The sequence below is a fragment of the Notamacropus eugenii genome, chromosome 5 (genome assembly GCF_028372415.1).
Source record: "Notamacropus eugenii isolate mMacEug1 chromosome 5, mMacEug1.pri_v2, whole genome shotgun sequence".
In the NCBI taxonomy this organism is placed as follows: Eukaryota; Metazoa; Chordata; class Mammalia; order Diprotodontia; family Macropodidae; genus Notamacropus; species Notamacropus eugenii.
Window position 1 is genome coordinate 340,577,436 of NC_092876.1, and position 16,469 is coordinate 340,593,904.

The 16,469-nt window shown below is 39.8% G+C and overlaps 1 protein-coding gene across 2 annotated transcripts in view; it reads left to right on the forward strand.

Annotated features, from left to right (window-relative positions):
* Positions 1 to 16,469, forward strand: part of ADCY5 (adenylate cyclase 5) — a 271,850-nt gene that overhangs the window by 13,932 nt on the left and 241,449 nt on the right. The window contains exon 1 of one of the 2 annotated variants that reach the window (XM_072613774.1): positions 3,859 to 14,667. The exons of the other annotated variant lie outside the window; for it this stretch is intronic. Coding sequence (XP_072469875.1) covers positions 14,602 to 14,667 — 66 coding nt within the window. The 5' untranslated portion in view covers positions 3,859 to 14,601. Of the gene's footprint in view, positions 1 to 3,858; positions 14,668 to 16,469 lie in introns of those variants that run through there. 2 annotated transcript variants of the gene reach the window in all.

Consider the following 16,469-nt stretch of genomic DNA (forward strand, 5'->3'; position numbering starts at 1 on the left):
AAGGCCCATCTCATGTGTCAAAGGATGAAATTATAATGATCCCATTCCCTCTCCCCTAGTCTCTGCGATTTAACAAGCCGCAGCTAGAGAGGTGGGGCTGAGGAGTTATTGCTCCTGACCTTGAGACTTCTCCTGTCACTTTAATGGATTCCTTTTCCCCTAATCCTTGATAATTCTTCCTAAAACCTAATTTTAAACATGTTTTATTTTTTAATTCATAAGTATTGATTTTCTCTATCTCTCTCTCACCACTTCCCGCAGAAGCTGGAGAATAAATTATCTCACACTCTACCAACATGGAACTCAAGTTCTGTTTCCTCCATGAGGCATTTTGATACTCCTCCTCCAGCCTCTTAAAACTCATATAAAGCCATGTTTTGCCTCTCACTTCCATGTGATTAAGTATAGTATGTATTATAACTGTCCATTTCTATATTCACCTTTCACTGGACTGTAAACTGCCTGAGAGCAAGATCTCTTCTAAACTTTCTATTTTCCCCAGTGCTTGGCACAGTGCTCTTCAGTTCTGCTTAATAAATGTTCATTGGATTGAATGATTCCTAAACACCTTCTCTCTTATGGCAAAGCTCCTGGGAAGGAGAAAAGGTCTTGTGGGACTCTTGGGTCAAAGTTGATCATTCAGGGCAATCTGATTTTTACCTCCAGACTGCACTGAAGGTCGTCTGACCAGGCCTCCTGAAAATGAAGTGAAGGAAGCTACTTTGGGAACACATTTTATTGTATTGTGATGCTAAAACTCAGATACTGCATCCTGTCCTTTTCTGCTACAATTTAAGCCAGTTCCCTCTGGGAAATAGAGATCTGCTGCTTGGCACTGCCCATAACATATCTCTTTATAGATATGATTCATCTTTTCAACATTCTTCTTAATCCCAGTTTCCTTAGCCCATTCCACTGGACAGTGCTCCAGGGTTGTTTCCCCTCTTCCTAACCCCTGGCTCTTGCTCTTATCGTCGGGGAATAGACTGTAACTGTCTGTTGTGGCATTCTCTATCTCCTTGTCCCTTGCACTGGGCTTGAACCTCTTCTCAAGATGGCTTCAGCTCATTGATTCTCAAGAGCGTTCATTTTCCCCTTCCTCACGTTTCAAGTCACATTCCATATTTGTCTTCCCAGCTCCTACCCTTCCTCCATGCCAGCTCATTCCATTCATGTTGCTAACAGTCGCTTTCCACCAACATCAACAACTTGTTTGGAGTTCTCCACCTCTGTTGTCTGAGAATCGTCTCAGGGGTCATCGCAAGTATGAAAATTCTTGGTTGGTTTATAGTGTTACTGAAGGGAGTTGAGTTAAGCTTATGGAATCATAGATTTAGAAGTAGAAGGGAAATAAGAGATCAACTAGTCCAGCTTCTCCATTTTACAGTTGAGGAGCCAGAGAAGTTAAATAACTTTCCCATAATCACACAAGTAGCAAAGAGGATAGTTGGGATTTGAACTTAGGTCCACAAGACTCCAAATGTGCTGCTCTTAAATACACTGTTCCCTGCTGCTTTCTCCCACGTGGAAAGCTATAGAAGAAGAGATTTTTGTGCTAGAAGGGTCCTTTAGGGGATCATTGAGACCAACATTCCCTTATTTTATATATGAAAAAATTAAGGACCAAGTGAAGAAGCTTGCCCATGGAAACATAGGTAGTGAAGGGCAGAGCTTGGATTAAAATTCAGGATTTTAAATCCAGTACTTTTCTGTGTAGGTTAGAGTTTAAAACCAACACTAGGATTTCAAGAGAAGACTGGACAAAAATACCAGGCCATGCGAAATTGTTAGGGCCTGGCCTTTATAGAGAGGAGAAGGGGTACGGTCCACACCTGTGTTGGGAAAGAACTTGGGAAATTTTCTCCTTTCATCATGGGTTGGCATCAAATTGGTACAGAAACCTGGGTATACTTTATTCTTTTTATTTGGCAGCTGTTAAAAAGTGTCAAGAGCTCATGAACTGCTAGAGCTGAGAGTTTATTTCTGGCAGGCTGCCTCCAGGTTGGGCCTACCTTAATCTATTCCAGGCAGATACAGTTATTAAACACCTCTAGAGAAGGCACCCAGTAGGTGCTAAGTGCCTATTGAGTTGAATTTATTTGATACCCTCCAGGTTCCAGTGGTCACTTATTCTCATATTTCAGACCCCATATTATTTGAGTTCTGCATAAATAGATTGTTGTTCAATTGTGTCTGACTCTTTGTAATCCCATTTGGGATTTTCTTGGCAAAGATACTAAGGTGATTTGCCCTTTCCTTCTCTAGCTCATTTTATAGATGAGAAACTGAGGCAAACGGGTAAGTTGACACACCCAGGGTAACACAGCTAGGAAGTATCTGAGACCAGATTTGAACTCAGGAAGAGGAGTCGCCCTGACTCAAGACCAGCGCTCTATCCACTGCATCACCTCGTTGTCCTGGGAGAGAAAAAATATAAAGCATTTTTAAAATTTCCTTTTTGTAGACCAAAATCTTTGGAAGCCAAGTCTCTTCTCTTGGCTTCTTCAGTCCTTTTAATGTTTAATGTTGGGATATACTATAGGGAAAGGATAATGACTGAATTATAGTGACAAGTGCGCTAGATCTGGAGTCAGGGGACCTCAGTTCTAATTTTCCCTCTTTGGAACTCAGTTTCCTCATTTACAAAGTGGAGTGAAACCAAGATCCTTCCCAGCTTTGAATTCTTATGATTCTATAAGAACTTTCATTTATCTATCACAGCCTTATACTTACTGGGAAACAACACTGGGTTTAGAGTCAGAGAACTGGTGTTCAAATGTGAAAGGAGGCAGCCAGAAAGAATGAACTTTCAGTGTCACGAGCTCTTGACACTTGCTAAAAATTGACCGACAAGAACGTATACCCAAGTTTCTGCACATGCCAACATCTGAAGAAAAGGAAACATGCCAGGCTTTTACACTTCATGAACAAACCACTTCGTATCTTTTGGTTTCAGTTTCCTCATATAAGAGGGTTGGATTAGACTAGGAGAGTAAAACTCAAGTAGGATGGAGGCCCATTAAACCATATATATCTATGGACCCTTTCAGGTCACATTTTGACTTAGAAAACCACATATTAAGATTATCCTATTGCATTTTTACTTTTTTGTTAGAAGTTTCCCAATTGTATTTTTTCTAGTTTGGGTCTGCCAATGGTTAGTTTGACACTTGATTAAACGGTCTCTAAAGTGCCTTTTAAGTCTAAATCTGTAGTGCTGTGTTCATAATCTTATTAGGTACAAATCCTCATTTTATCAGGGAGGAAATGAAATTTCATAGAGTTGAAGTGACTTTTGTAAGGTCACGCAGTTACTAAATCATAGTTCCAGGATTCAGACCTCGGTCTTCTGATTCCAAGGCTGCCTTCTCTCCCGTCTCTTGACATAAAGTGTGCCTCCTTCCTATCTCCTAGCCCAAATTCTTAAAAGAACTTGAGGTAGCTACATATGGGATGCTGTATGTAGTGCAGTGCAGTCCTTGTGATCTCAACTGTGGGACTCTGTCTCAAAAGAATGTTGTAACATTCTTAGAATTCAAACACTGAGGAAGGGAAGTTAGGAATCCTTTAGAATCTCATTACTTCTACCTTCTAAATAGTTCACATGCCAGATCACCTACCTGAAGCCTTTTCTGATCCCCTCAGTAGCTTCTTGCCTTCCCTACCAAAATTACCCTGCTTTTATTTTTTAAATACTTACATTATTGAAGTATTATATATTTTATTATTTATATGTATATTAATATTTATATAATATTATGTATTATAAAATACTTATATTGTGCTTTATAGAATAAGTATTCTATAATATTTTATTATTATATAAGTATTATATGATACTTATATTATGTAAGCATTTTAAATACTTATATATGATATGTATATGTTATATGGAAGTTCCCTGAGGGCAGGGGCTGTTTCCTTTTTGTTTTTGGATCCCTAGCACCTTAGCACAGTGCCTGACACATAGAGAGAGGGATAGGGACTGAATCAGGGATTTTCCTGGCTCATGAATCTCTCTCCTGAGAAAACTCCTCTCCTAATTCAGGTTCAGCATCTTCTCTGTATCTTAGAGTCTTAAGAGAGTTGCCTGAAGTGCTCAGAGGTTGAATGCTTTGTCCAAGATCACGTAGCTAGTAGGTGGCCCATAGTTGGTGTTTAGTAAGTGTTTGTTTATGGATTATCCGATTGATTTTAAACAGATTAGGTACCACCTTCAGGTAGCTGGCTGTCCCTCTGGGAGAGAAGTAGTAGTCTGGTATTATCTGCCTCTGCTGTTGTTAGTGGGGCTTTGAACTCCACCCTACTAGGGTTCTTCATCTTTTAACATGTACAGACACACATAAGGAGCTTCTCCTTTGAATATTTAGAAGAGAGTATCCCAAGACTTATCTCCATGTACTGATTTCCTTGCTTCTGTCTCCCTTTGCCTCAGTCCTCCTTTTATGTGCCAGAGGTTAAATGGCATGTCCATAGGACATGGTTGCCTCTGTCAGCATTCATAGGCAGTCATTTCCATATGATGGGGACATTCTCACTGAGAAGGAGGTGAAGGGTTGGTGACAAGAGAACGGAGGAAGTAGGTGATGGTGCAGGACAGACAGTAGCAAGAAAATAGCAATCTCTGAGCATAGGGAGGCACAGAAATGTTAGACTTGGGAAAGGTCTTACAAGATCATCCAGGGAATGCCTGTCATTTTTATAAATGAGGAAACTGATGACCAGAGAAGTTTGAAGAGGGGAAGATTGAGCATTGGACCTAGAAACAAGAGAACCTAGGTTTCAATTCTGTTGTAGATATTTATTGTCTGTGTGGCCCTGGGCAAGCCTCTTAAACACTCTCCACACTGTTTTTCCCACCATGGAGTACTTTTCATGAATTGGGCCTGCCCTTTGGCCCCTTTCTTTGGGATTCGTGTTTATAGCCACCTTTGCCACTGAGGATAAGGTGAGATTTCTCACCCCACCCATCACTTGCTGGAAGTCCAAGGGAGAGCGAGCAAAATTCCTAAAGGTATGGTGCTCAAAAAAGAGGGGGCAAAAGGAGCCCACTTTTAGCCTGTTGAACTTCCTGACTCAGTTAATAATCATAATTTCATAGCTTTTGAGCTAGAAGGGGCCCTTAGGGGTCATGTCGTCCAAATTTTCATTTTACAGATGGGGAAATAGAGGCCCAGGGAGGTTGTTAAGTGACTTGCCCAAAATCACCTAGATAGTTAGTGTCAAGAATTGGACTTTGAAACTGGGTCATTTGACTCCAAATCCAGCATTCTTTCCACCACAGCTTACCTACCTCACAGAGTTACTGTGAGGATCAGATGTTGCCAGGTAAACACATTACTCTGAAAACCCGCTTTTAAATGTCACCTCTAACTATATTATTTCTCAAAGTAACAGCTAATTAGTGGAAGGCTCTAAATTAGAACTCTGGCCTCTTGACTTTTAGTCCAGTGCTTTCTTCCCAGTTTCACATACAGTGGTAAAAGCATTTCCTCCTCAGCCACTGGCACTTTGTCTCCCTTTGGAAGGTCTCCCAGCCTACTATTAGGCTTTGCTTTTGTTTTTAAACATAATTTTTTATTATGAACTAGTAACTTACAAAAAAATCCAAAGAACACTGAATTTTAAAGATTTACCCCTCTTCAACTTTTCTTCAGATTTTTTTTTTAATGCTTGGTTTTTTCACATGCCCAGAATGCTCTTTCTGCCATATTCTGACTCTTAAAATCTTTAGCTTGCTTTTAGACTTAGCTCAAGTGCCATCTTCTTTGGAAGACCTTTCCCAGTTTTCCCCAAGCCTCAGTTATGAGTACCATTCCTTGGAAGGTTGCTTTCTATCTAACCTGGATTTATTTTGTATGGACTGATTTATATATGGTTTCTCCCCAGCAGTGTGCTAGTCAGTGTGTGACAGTAGGCTCTCTGAAAAGCAAAATACATCTTTTAAGTTTAATCTGCATTATTGACATTTTATCCATAGCTTTCTTGAGTCTAGACAGTCAAGAAAACAATAAACAGAGCCTTGATTGTAGCATTTGCCAACTTCCAAGGTATAAATTCTCCCATGAAAATTTAACAACCAGGACTACTGGGTGGTATGAGCTGCCTCCAGCATGCTCCTGTGTTTTCCTCCAATAGAATGTGAGCTTTTTGAGTGTGCATGCTCCTTCTGTAGTTTGTTTTTTTGTATCCTTAGCATTTACCACAGTGCCTGACACAGGGTAAATACTTAGTAGGTGCTTACTGATTTATTGATTGATATAAGGCAGGCCTGTACAACCTGTGGCCGGTGGGTCAGCCTGGGGACATGCCTTACAAAAATACGGAGGATGCTTTCCTCTACATTTTTGGCAGACTGCTTGATATCGTTTGGCGGGACACAGGTTGTGTCGGCCTGATATAAGGGAATAAAGTTCTGTGTGGGACCCAAGGCTTACCTCCAATCAACCAGTCCTCCAGGTTTGGGATCTAGTCTTTTGTATTAGGGAAAATTTCAGAACTAATTTTCTCGCTGCCTTCCATCATGCCCTATTCCCCCCCACCATCCCCACCATTTGCAGTCCTCCTTCCCATGGAGAGGGTATCTTTTAACACAATTGCACGCAGATATGTGAGAGACATACTTAGAAAACCACCATTATACTGAGGAGCTACATCATATAGGAGAGAGAGGGATAGGAGTCAGAAAACCTGGAAGTTGCTATTCTAACATCTCTTCCCAGCTCCAGCATGTGTTTATTTATCTGTATGTCCGTGGGCAAGTCCCTTCTCAGAACCTCATCTATAAAATGGAAAAATAATAAATGTACTATTTAGCTCAAGGGGTTGTGAGGATCAAATGAGATAATGTAGGTAAGTGTTTTATAATTGTAAAATGCTTTCTAAAAGCATTATGATTATACATCCACATACGTTGTACCCAAAATCATAGATTTAGAGCTGAGAGGGACATGAGAGGTTGCCTGGCTTCTTCTTTTCATTTTATAGATGAAGACATGATTCTTGTAGAGATAAATTGACTTATCTGGATGGTGAGTGTTCTAGAGGATAAAGGTCCTTTGATTTCAAACCCAGCATCCTTTCTACTCTGCTCTAGCCATCTACCTTCTTCTGACCTATTGTTGTTTAGTCATTTTTCAGACATGTCTGACTCTTTGTTGACCTCATTTGGGGTTTTTGTGGCAAAGATACAGGAGTAGTTTGCCATTTTCTTCTCTAGCTCATTTTAGAGATGAGGAAACTGAGGCAATCAGGATTAAGTGATTTGCCCAGGGTCACACTGCTAGTGTCTGAAACCAGATTTGAACTCAGAGAGATGAGTCTTCCTGACTCCGGGCCCAGCACTCTATCCACTACACCACGCAGTGACACCTACTCTACTAGTTTGAGAAGCTCTATACAGGGTGGTGGGTCCAACAGGTTAGACCAGGTCCATAACTAGACCCAGAGCAGGTATTTAAGCCAGAGGAAGTGAGAGGGGGCAAGAGGAGGTATTTAACTGAAGACTAGAATCACTTTCTACCTTTGTGGCCAGCAGACCCATAGCAATGATTACAGGAAGAAGGAACCAAAGCCCCAGAAACAGAAACTCCTTGCAGTCAAGTTAAGATGCAGGACTGGGGGATCTTCCTGGACAACAGAAATATATCAGGGAGGGAAGTGACCAGGGGAACAACTGAGGAGCTGAGTTCTCTTCCACATTCTCATCCCTGAGTTTCCTATCCTATTGACATGACAAAGCTAAGAGATCCCTGGAGATGGACTGCTGGCTCAAGCTGCTTCTTCCCAGACCACAGCCACTCGGCTTCTTAGAGATAAATTGATCTGGGCAGAGGCTATACCAGAGATATACCATTTGGATCCAAATTCTGATTTCCTCACAGAGTGCTTTCTTTTCATTTCCTTCTGACCTAGAGTCTTGGGTCTGGGCCAGTCTCTATGACTGTAGAATACACATTTTGAGGAAAGATCGAGGAGGGATGCTATATTGGCAAGAAAATTGAATTTAGGGTCATAGAATATGGATTCAAATTTTGTCTCCCCTACTTACTAACTTTCTAACCATGGGTAGTTTTCTTAATTTCTTTGAGTTCAGTTTTCTTTTTTGCAAAATGAATGGGTTGAATCCTAGATATTTAAGTCTTTTTCAATTCTAAATACCCGGATTCTTATGGAGCCGACGGAGAGGTATATTTTACTTTCTGTAATGCTTGTTAACTGGATGACTTGAGCAAATCAATCAACCTCCAGGAGCCTCAGTTTCCTCATCTGCAAAGTGGGGAAATAACAAAAATGGTGCCACTCCTCAGAATTGTTGTTAGAGGGTCGAATGAGGTAATGTTTGTAATATAGATTTAACGTAACTATAAATATACCTGCAAATATTCTGTTTACATTCCAATAAGTCCTCTAGGCCTTTTTTTTCAGTTGCATCTATCTGGCCACATTTTCTTCTCTCTCTACTGATGAGCAGGTCAGCTAGGTGATGCTGTGGATAGAGTACCAGACCTGGAGTCAGGAAGACTCATCTTCTTGAGTTCAAATACAGCCTCAGATAGCTTTGGGACCCCAGATAGGATTTAACCCTATTTGCCTCAGTTTCCTCATCTGTAAAATGAGCTGGAGAATGAAATAGCAAACCACTCCGGTATTTCTGCCAAGAAAACCCCAAATGAGATCCCAGAGAGTTGGGTGCAACTGAAAAATGACTGAACAACAATCAAAGTACTGATGAACACAGAAAGATGACCATGAAAATGTGGGTGGGATGACATAGAGCCCTGGGCTTGTGATCAGGGGCACTTGGGCTCAAATTCCTCTTCAGGGCAAATCCCTTAACCTCTCAGAACCTCAGTATCTTCATCTGTAAATGAGAGGCTGGACTTGATTTCCTGTAAGGTCTCTTCCAGCTTTAATATCTATGATCCTTTGAAGATACTTGCCGCTTGTTTTTCCCACATCTGTTGTAGATGAAGTAGATATATGCCACTGACATGGCAAGTATCAAATGTCACAAATGAAATGAACTGCATCTTTAGAGACAGGAAATGAACGCTAAAGTCTGAAGCGGGAGTCGTTTCCAATTAGCTGTTTCTTTGGAGTCAGACCATCAACTGGCTCAAGTAAAGGTCAGTATCAATCCTAAATTAGGGGAAAGGAACAAGATGAGAAGAAGGAACTGTCTATAATTAGAATAGATCCAAACTGACCTATTCAAAGAAGTTATTGACATGGAAAAAATGGGAAATGGAAAAAGGAAAACAGTGGCAAGCACCATCACCATTTCCTATAGAAATTTATCGTGTAAAGCAATAGTCACAATCAGGAGGCTAAGAAAGCCCAGAAACCACATTTGTCAGTGAACACTTTTCTTTGTGCCAAGAAGAAAGACATGGCAGCAAGGGTAACACTGGTTTTGAATATCAACTCATTTGCAAAACCTTATAGAGGAGGATAGTGGAATAGTCTGAACAGTATTATGTCATAAAGGACCTGAAAAGTGTTTTAATAGTGGGGAGTAAGGTGTGCAGAAAGTTTAACAGAAGACCCAGGTAAGCCAAAGACCCAATAAATCCCAAGAATATTTATAGAAAGAATACCAGTCAACATTCTTTAACCATTTTCATCATCAAAGACTGAAGAGCCATATTTGAACTATTACATATTACATATTATTAATTAATTAATTATAATTATTATTAATAATATTAACTATTACAGTAAGTGGAGATGGCTCTAAAGAGGAAAATGGGAAGAGAAGCTGAATCGGACCAATTATATGTGGTTCAGTCATTCTAATTATGTCTGACTCTTCATGTCCCCATTTGGGGTTTTCTTGGTAGAGACCCTGGAGCGGTTTGCCATTTTCTTCTCCAGCTCATTTTATAGCTGAGGAAACTGAGGTAAACAGGGTTAAGTGGCTTGCCCAGGGTCATATAGATAATAAGTATCTGGGGCTAGATTTGAACTCAGGAAAATCTTCTTGACTCCAGGCCTAGCCGCCCCCACACCAGATGTACAAAGAAGAAATCTGTTTTGGATATAACATAATTTTGAAAGTGTTGAGAGAGAAATTTACAAGGTATATGAAATATGGATAGATAACAAATGACCAAAAAAAAAATTACAGAGGGTGTTATAAGAAAAAAAGGCATTTCAGAGGACATCAGTAACTGCCGACCAGTATCTGTCCACATCAAAGGTGATCCTTAATGGATTTATGAGAAGTAAATGACCAGACTTTTACAAATCAATTCCTCCAGTAGACCACATCTCCATAATTTCACCATTTACTTAAAAGTGTAGAGAACGCAGGTCACTGATATCTTGATTGTCTGCTTATTATTTTTAGAAAAGTATTTGACTTGCTCAAGCAAAACCCAGGCTTAAAGCTTTTCCACAATGAGGTGCCTCCCAGCACAAATTCATTGGATGCACCTGTGGATCCTGATATATATGTTCAATGGTTCCCTGATGAGCAGTGTTCAGTGGGAGTCAAAGAACCGGAAAATATGTACCCCAAAGGTGCATGCAACCTTCACAAATGGAAGAAGGTTCCCCAAAGAGAGTGAGTTCCTTTTGACCAATATTTGTTGATGATGTTGAGTTGTTCAGTCATATCTGACTCTGTGACCCTGTGGACCATAGTGTCCATGAGATTTTCTTGGCAAAGACACTAGAGTGGCTTGCCATTTCCTTCTCCTTTTTACTGAGACATAGGACTAATTACATTCTCTCAATCAGTAAACATTTGTTAAGTGTCTACTACTTGCCAGGTACTATACTAAGTATAGTGTGTATGTATATATGTATACACACACATATGTATGTAAAAATTGTGTTTGTCCTTCATTCTCAAAGAGGACCATGACATCAAGATGATGACATGACTTGTAGTTGACTTTGATTTGAGTGAGGGAGGACTGAGCAAGGTCACCAACCTCACTTTCTTCTCCTGAGCCATCTAGGTCCAGGGGCCTGATATTCATCAGGATGACTGGAGATGGCCCTGGATGTAATATGAGACCCTGGCCCTTTCAGGCTTAGGTCTTATCACAATCTTTGAGTGAGATACACCCATTCAGTGAATTGGTTTCTTTAAGTTACTCAAGGGATGGCCCCTTTAATAAAAAAAAAAATAAATCAAACTGGGAGGGGAAGACCCTCAGGTTCCTGGGTAAAAGAGAAACAATTACTAGTATAGTGTGTATGTGTGTGTATATGTCTTATTTTTCCATGTATATATGTATAGCATATGTATATATGTATGTATATGTATGTGTGTGTATATACATATACACACATATATCCACACATATATGTATGTATATGATATTGAAAGACAAAAATGGAACAATGTCTGTCCTCAAGGAATTTCCATTCTGTTGAGCCCCACAATTTTAGAAATTTTCCTCATTGAGATAGCTCAAAAGAGATTGAATGAATAATTACTACATGAGAAGCCAAATGGATGGAGAATGCCTGTTGTCTAGACTGCAATATGCATTTAGATTTGACTTAGTCCATTGGAACATCAGTATGGGCCAGACACTTCGGATGGATGACCTGGGCCCAGAATTCAAAAGGAGGAGGAAGAGTGAGGCGGACTTTATTTAGGAAGTTACACAACACTTTCAATGGTCCCAAGCTGTGCTGCGGCACACTGACCATCTTTTTTTTGTAAACACCAATGACCAGTGTTCTTCTATTCATGCTATGTGATGTATGAGTTGTGGAATTCTAGTCTCCGAAGAATCAAAATTCTAGGTGACCCAAAGAATAATAAAGCGATGTGTGGTGGGAAGAAATAACCTTTTGTGTATTACCAGTGCTAGCTTAGCCAGAAAGAAGTGGTACACCAAAGGGAGAGCCTCCAGACCATGTATGTTCAGAAAGGATAGACAGGTCATATAGGAAGAGTGAAGGGCAGGCTATATGGATGGAGTGCTGCGATGGTGTCCAAAGAATGTTTTAATAAGACCCAAAGAGAAACTCCAGCATGCTTGGCTGAGGTACTGGTTTGCATTGATGAGAAGACATGTAGTAGATTCACATAAACTGAGGAAGTCTTGGAGACACAGTGGAAATCACTTTGGATTCAGGGCCAAAAGAACTACATTTGAATCCCTGCCCTTTGCTTATTATCTTTGTGACCATGAGTGACTTCATTTAAATCTCTCCAGCTCTCATGAAGCCCTTGAAGGTCCCTTCCAGCCCTAAATCTTTGTGTGTAAGGTGTGACCCACATTAATGGGATCATGGATCCATTAAGGTATTATTAAAGAAGTATTTCTGAAAAATTAGGTGTAAATTTAATTTTAATTTAATGAACTGCAGAAGCTTGTTATTCAAAGGAATTGTATAATGATCCATTTGTACAGTGAAAAAGAACCCCTTAATTTACCTTTTGTGTGAAATATCTTTTTCATATGTTGCATTTGCTTAAATTGAAATACAACTGTCATGTCTTCCCTCAGTCCCCAGGGAATATAACCTATTTGCATTTATTGAAATTTTAAAAAATAGTTAAGGGTCATTTCAAAGTGAGTAGAATGCCAACAAAGTTGGCAAACAGGTTTTTTTCTTTCAAAAACAGACTTTTATTGATATCTTTTGTTTTTCTATTGCCTAGAGTTCCCTGTATGTCCCTCCCCTGCCATCCCTTATAACACAGAAATTGAACAACAAAAAAACAGGAAAAATTTAGAGGAACAAGAGAAGAAATTAATCCATTGAATCAACATATGGAAAAAAATAATCTGATCTTATAGTCAATGTCCCACATTCGAGAACCATGAGCCTGACCTTTGCAAAGGATGTGGGGGGCCATGTTTGCTCTGATATCTTCTTTGGGACCAAGTTTGTTCTGTATAATTTTGCAATATTTGGTTTCAGTGGTTTCATTCATCATTGTTCTTCTGATCTACATTGCTGAAGTCATCGTATATAGTGGGTTTTTTTTGACTCACTGCTTACTTTATCTTGCATCAGTTCATGTGTGACCCTGGGTCACTTAACCTCAGTTTTCTCATCTATAAAATGGGGATAATAGTAGCGCCTACCTTCCATGAGTGTCGTGCAGATAAGATCATGTTTGTAAAGTACTTTGTAAACCTTAAAGCTTTACATAGATGGTAGCCATCAGCTATCAACCTCAAATATTTAATACTGTTTGATGTTGGAATTTGTCATTTTCAAGATGAGCATCTTCCTACTGATGCTGAATTCAGTCTGATATTAAAATGTTAAATATTACAATATTACAATCAATAAATACAAAATATTAAAATATTAATTTAACAAAAATTAAAATCAAATTCCCTCTCCATGGGAGCTGACTGTAGGAAAAATAGACCCTAGAGATCATTGGATCAAGAGCTGGGAGGGACCTTTGAGTTCATGTAGTCCAGACTCCTCATTTTACAAATGGGGAAACTGAGAACCAGTAAGGCTAAATGATTTGACCAATGTCACATAGCTAGTGAGTCTGAGGCAGGATTATAACTGAGGTCTTCCTGACTCCAAATCTAGTGCTCAATTCACTACCTCTAATGAGCCAAATGAGAAGGCCAAAGGTGGTAAATGCTCTATATAGAATTTCGCAAAAGATGGCACAGCAGATAGAACCTTGGACCTGGTGTCAGGAAGACCTGAGTTCAAATTTGACTTCAGACACTTGCTAGTTGTGTGACCCTGGGCAAGTCATTTAACCCCTCTCTGCCTCAGTTTTTTCATCTGTCAAACTGAGATAATAATCACACCTACCTCCCAGTGTTGTTATAAGAAATGAAATCATATTTGGAAAGCACTTAGCACATAAATACCAATTTCTTCCCCTTCCCTTCCTCTTTGGCCTTTAAAGGTTTATTGAATAGGAATGAGAGAGCCTCTTTTGTGGACGTTACCAACATTATGCAATGCAAACCCCTTAAAGGGAGTTCTGGGGTTCTCTCAGCATATCATGCAGATGGGCACAAGGTTCCCTCCACCCTAAAATCCTATGTTCCAACCACTGCTTTAGAGATCACAGAGGGATGCTGACATGAAAGGAAATGTGATGCAGGGTAAAGTCTACTGACTTTGGAATGACAATTTTGGTTCAGATTCTATCTCTGGTGTTTACTGATTATGTGACCTTGGGTAAGTGACTTAACTATGCTAGGCCTCAATTTCCTCACTGTAAAATGAGAAAGTCGGAATAGATTACCCCCAAGGTCCTTTGTAGCTCTAAATCTGTGATGGCCCTGGAATGTGGAATGATCAGGAATGAAGTCTGTCAACACCACTGCCCACAGTCCCTGAAGGTTGGGGGCAAAGAGTGAAAGAGTTGGTGGTTGACAGGCGGGGTGGAGTCTCAGGGGACTTTTCCAGACTGATCCTTGACTGTGGGTACACACTTAAAATATGACCATATTGGCTTTCTTTTGGAAGGACCAGAAACCTTTAGCCAACAAAAATCTCATGACAAAATGTAGAGTCTTAAAAATCCCAAGATAAATAATTAGCAAAGAATCATGACAGAGGCAACTTGCTTGGGTTTAGGTATCTTCCAGTAGATTATAGTCAAGAAAAACAATACCGCATAGAAAACACTGTGATATAATGGAAAGAATTCTAAAACGAGAATCAGAAGATCCAAGTTCACATCCAGTGCCTTCTATTCCTTGGGTGAGTCTTAAGCAAGTTTCATTTTAATAGATTTTCTAATTCTAGTTTCCTTTTGTATTGTCTAGATTCTACTTTCTAACCTGTCCCTCTTCCTTTCCAAAGAGCTTATCCTTACAAAAAAAGTTTGGTGGAAGGAGAGATAAAAACAAGTAAAACCATTCAACGTCTTAGGGGAAAACAATTGATCTTATAGTCATTGCTTCATGCATGTAGGCCCTGACCTCTGCAAAGGTAGGGCGAGAAGTATGTCTTCTTATGTTTTTCTTTGGGACTAAGCTTGTTCGTTATCATTTTTAAACATTAATCTTTGATGGTTTTGGATGACTCCTTTCCTTTAAAATTGTTGTAGTTATCATATATGTTGCTTTCCAGATTTATTTTGCATCCGTTCATGTAAGTCTTTCCATGTTTAAATGAGTAATTTAACTTGTGGGCAGTTCCCTTTCTTTATCTATAAATTAAAGGAGCTGGAGTAGATAGATGATCTCCAAGTTTTCTTTAGGCTTGAAATCCTCTGAGTCTGTGAAATGAGGCACTTCATAGAAATTTTCCAGGATAACAGCAAGCCGCAATCTGGGGAGATACCAGGAAAAGTACCCTCAGACACCTTTCTTCCCCACTTGAGTACCACAGTCTTTCCTTACTAAAACATATAAGCACATACACACCTATGTATACATACGCAGATGTGGCAACATTCCATTCTTTTGTTAATTGAATTTTTAAGGTAGCATTTTCACATTTTCTGTGAAAGATTATAGACATTATTTTAAAACTTCTTTGGTTCTTCACTGACTGAATTTTCAGTGATTGCAAATGCTTCACCATCACAGATGCAGGGAGACAGACTATGGAGCCGTCTCATGTCTGACTCACAGACCAACCATAGCTGAAGCCAAATTTGAAGTGTCCTGGTCCTAGTACTGAATCTGTGGAATGAACAGAGGGCAGAACACAACAATATTATTTGGTGTGTGTGTGTGTGTGTGTGTGTGTGTGTGTGTGTGTGTGTGTGTGTGTGTGTGTGTGTGTGTGTGTGTGTGTGTGTGTTATAGGAGCAAATGTATGAAGATGATTTAGATTATGATTTTCTCAAGGATCGAAATTGCCTTTTTCCTTTCTTTGCATCACCAGAGTTTAGCACAGGGCCTAGCACATAGTAGGCACGTGATAAATACTTGTTGACAGACTGAATTTTTAGGGCTGGAGGTTCTCCTAGACTTTAACCCTTGTTCCCCAGCATGGGTATCCCCGAAAACTGGTGCGTGGGGGAGGAAGTATCTTGAAATGCTATGCCTAGGCACCTAGAGTTGAGAGACAGAAAGGGAAAAACTCTAGTTTCCATATGTGGACCCTGACATCAGAATCTTTCAGGATTGAAACTCAGGGTCAATATTTTGTTCTTTTCCACCTCAGATATATTCTCTAATGGAGAGGAGAGATCTATTGAGCTTGGATGGAAAAAAATGTCTTAAGTAGGAGAGATGGAAGTTTGAATTCCAGTTCTACTATTTACTACCTATACAAACTTACAGAAATGTTAACTTGCCCGGGCCTCAGTTTCTTCACTGGTAAAATGAGGGTGACTAAGGGAGCTCAGAGGTCCCGTCCAGCTCTGGATTTTATGATTCATTTTCTTTCCTGCCAAGTCCTGAAGCTGGCTGCCAGTCCTTTGTTGTGGGCAAGCTAGGGGAATTTGAGCTCCAGGCTCTGTTTTTATGAAGTTAGCCTCCGTGAAAGCCATAACTGTTTTGCTGGATTTTTTTTTTTGCCTTCTTTCTCTCCTGTTTTCTGTACCTGAC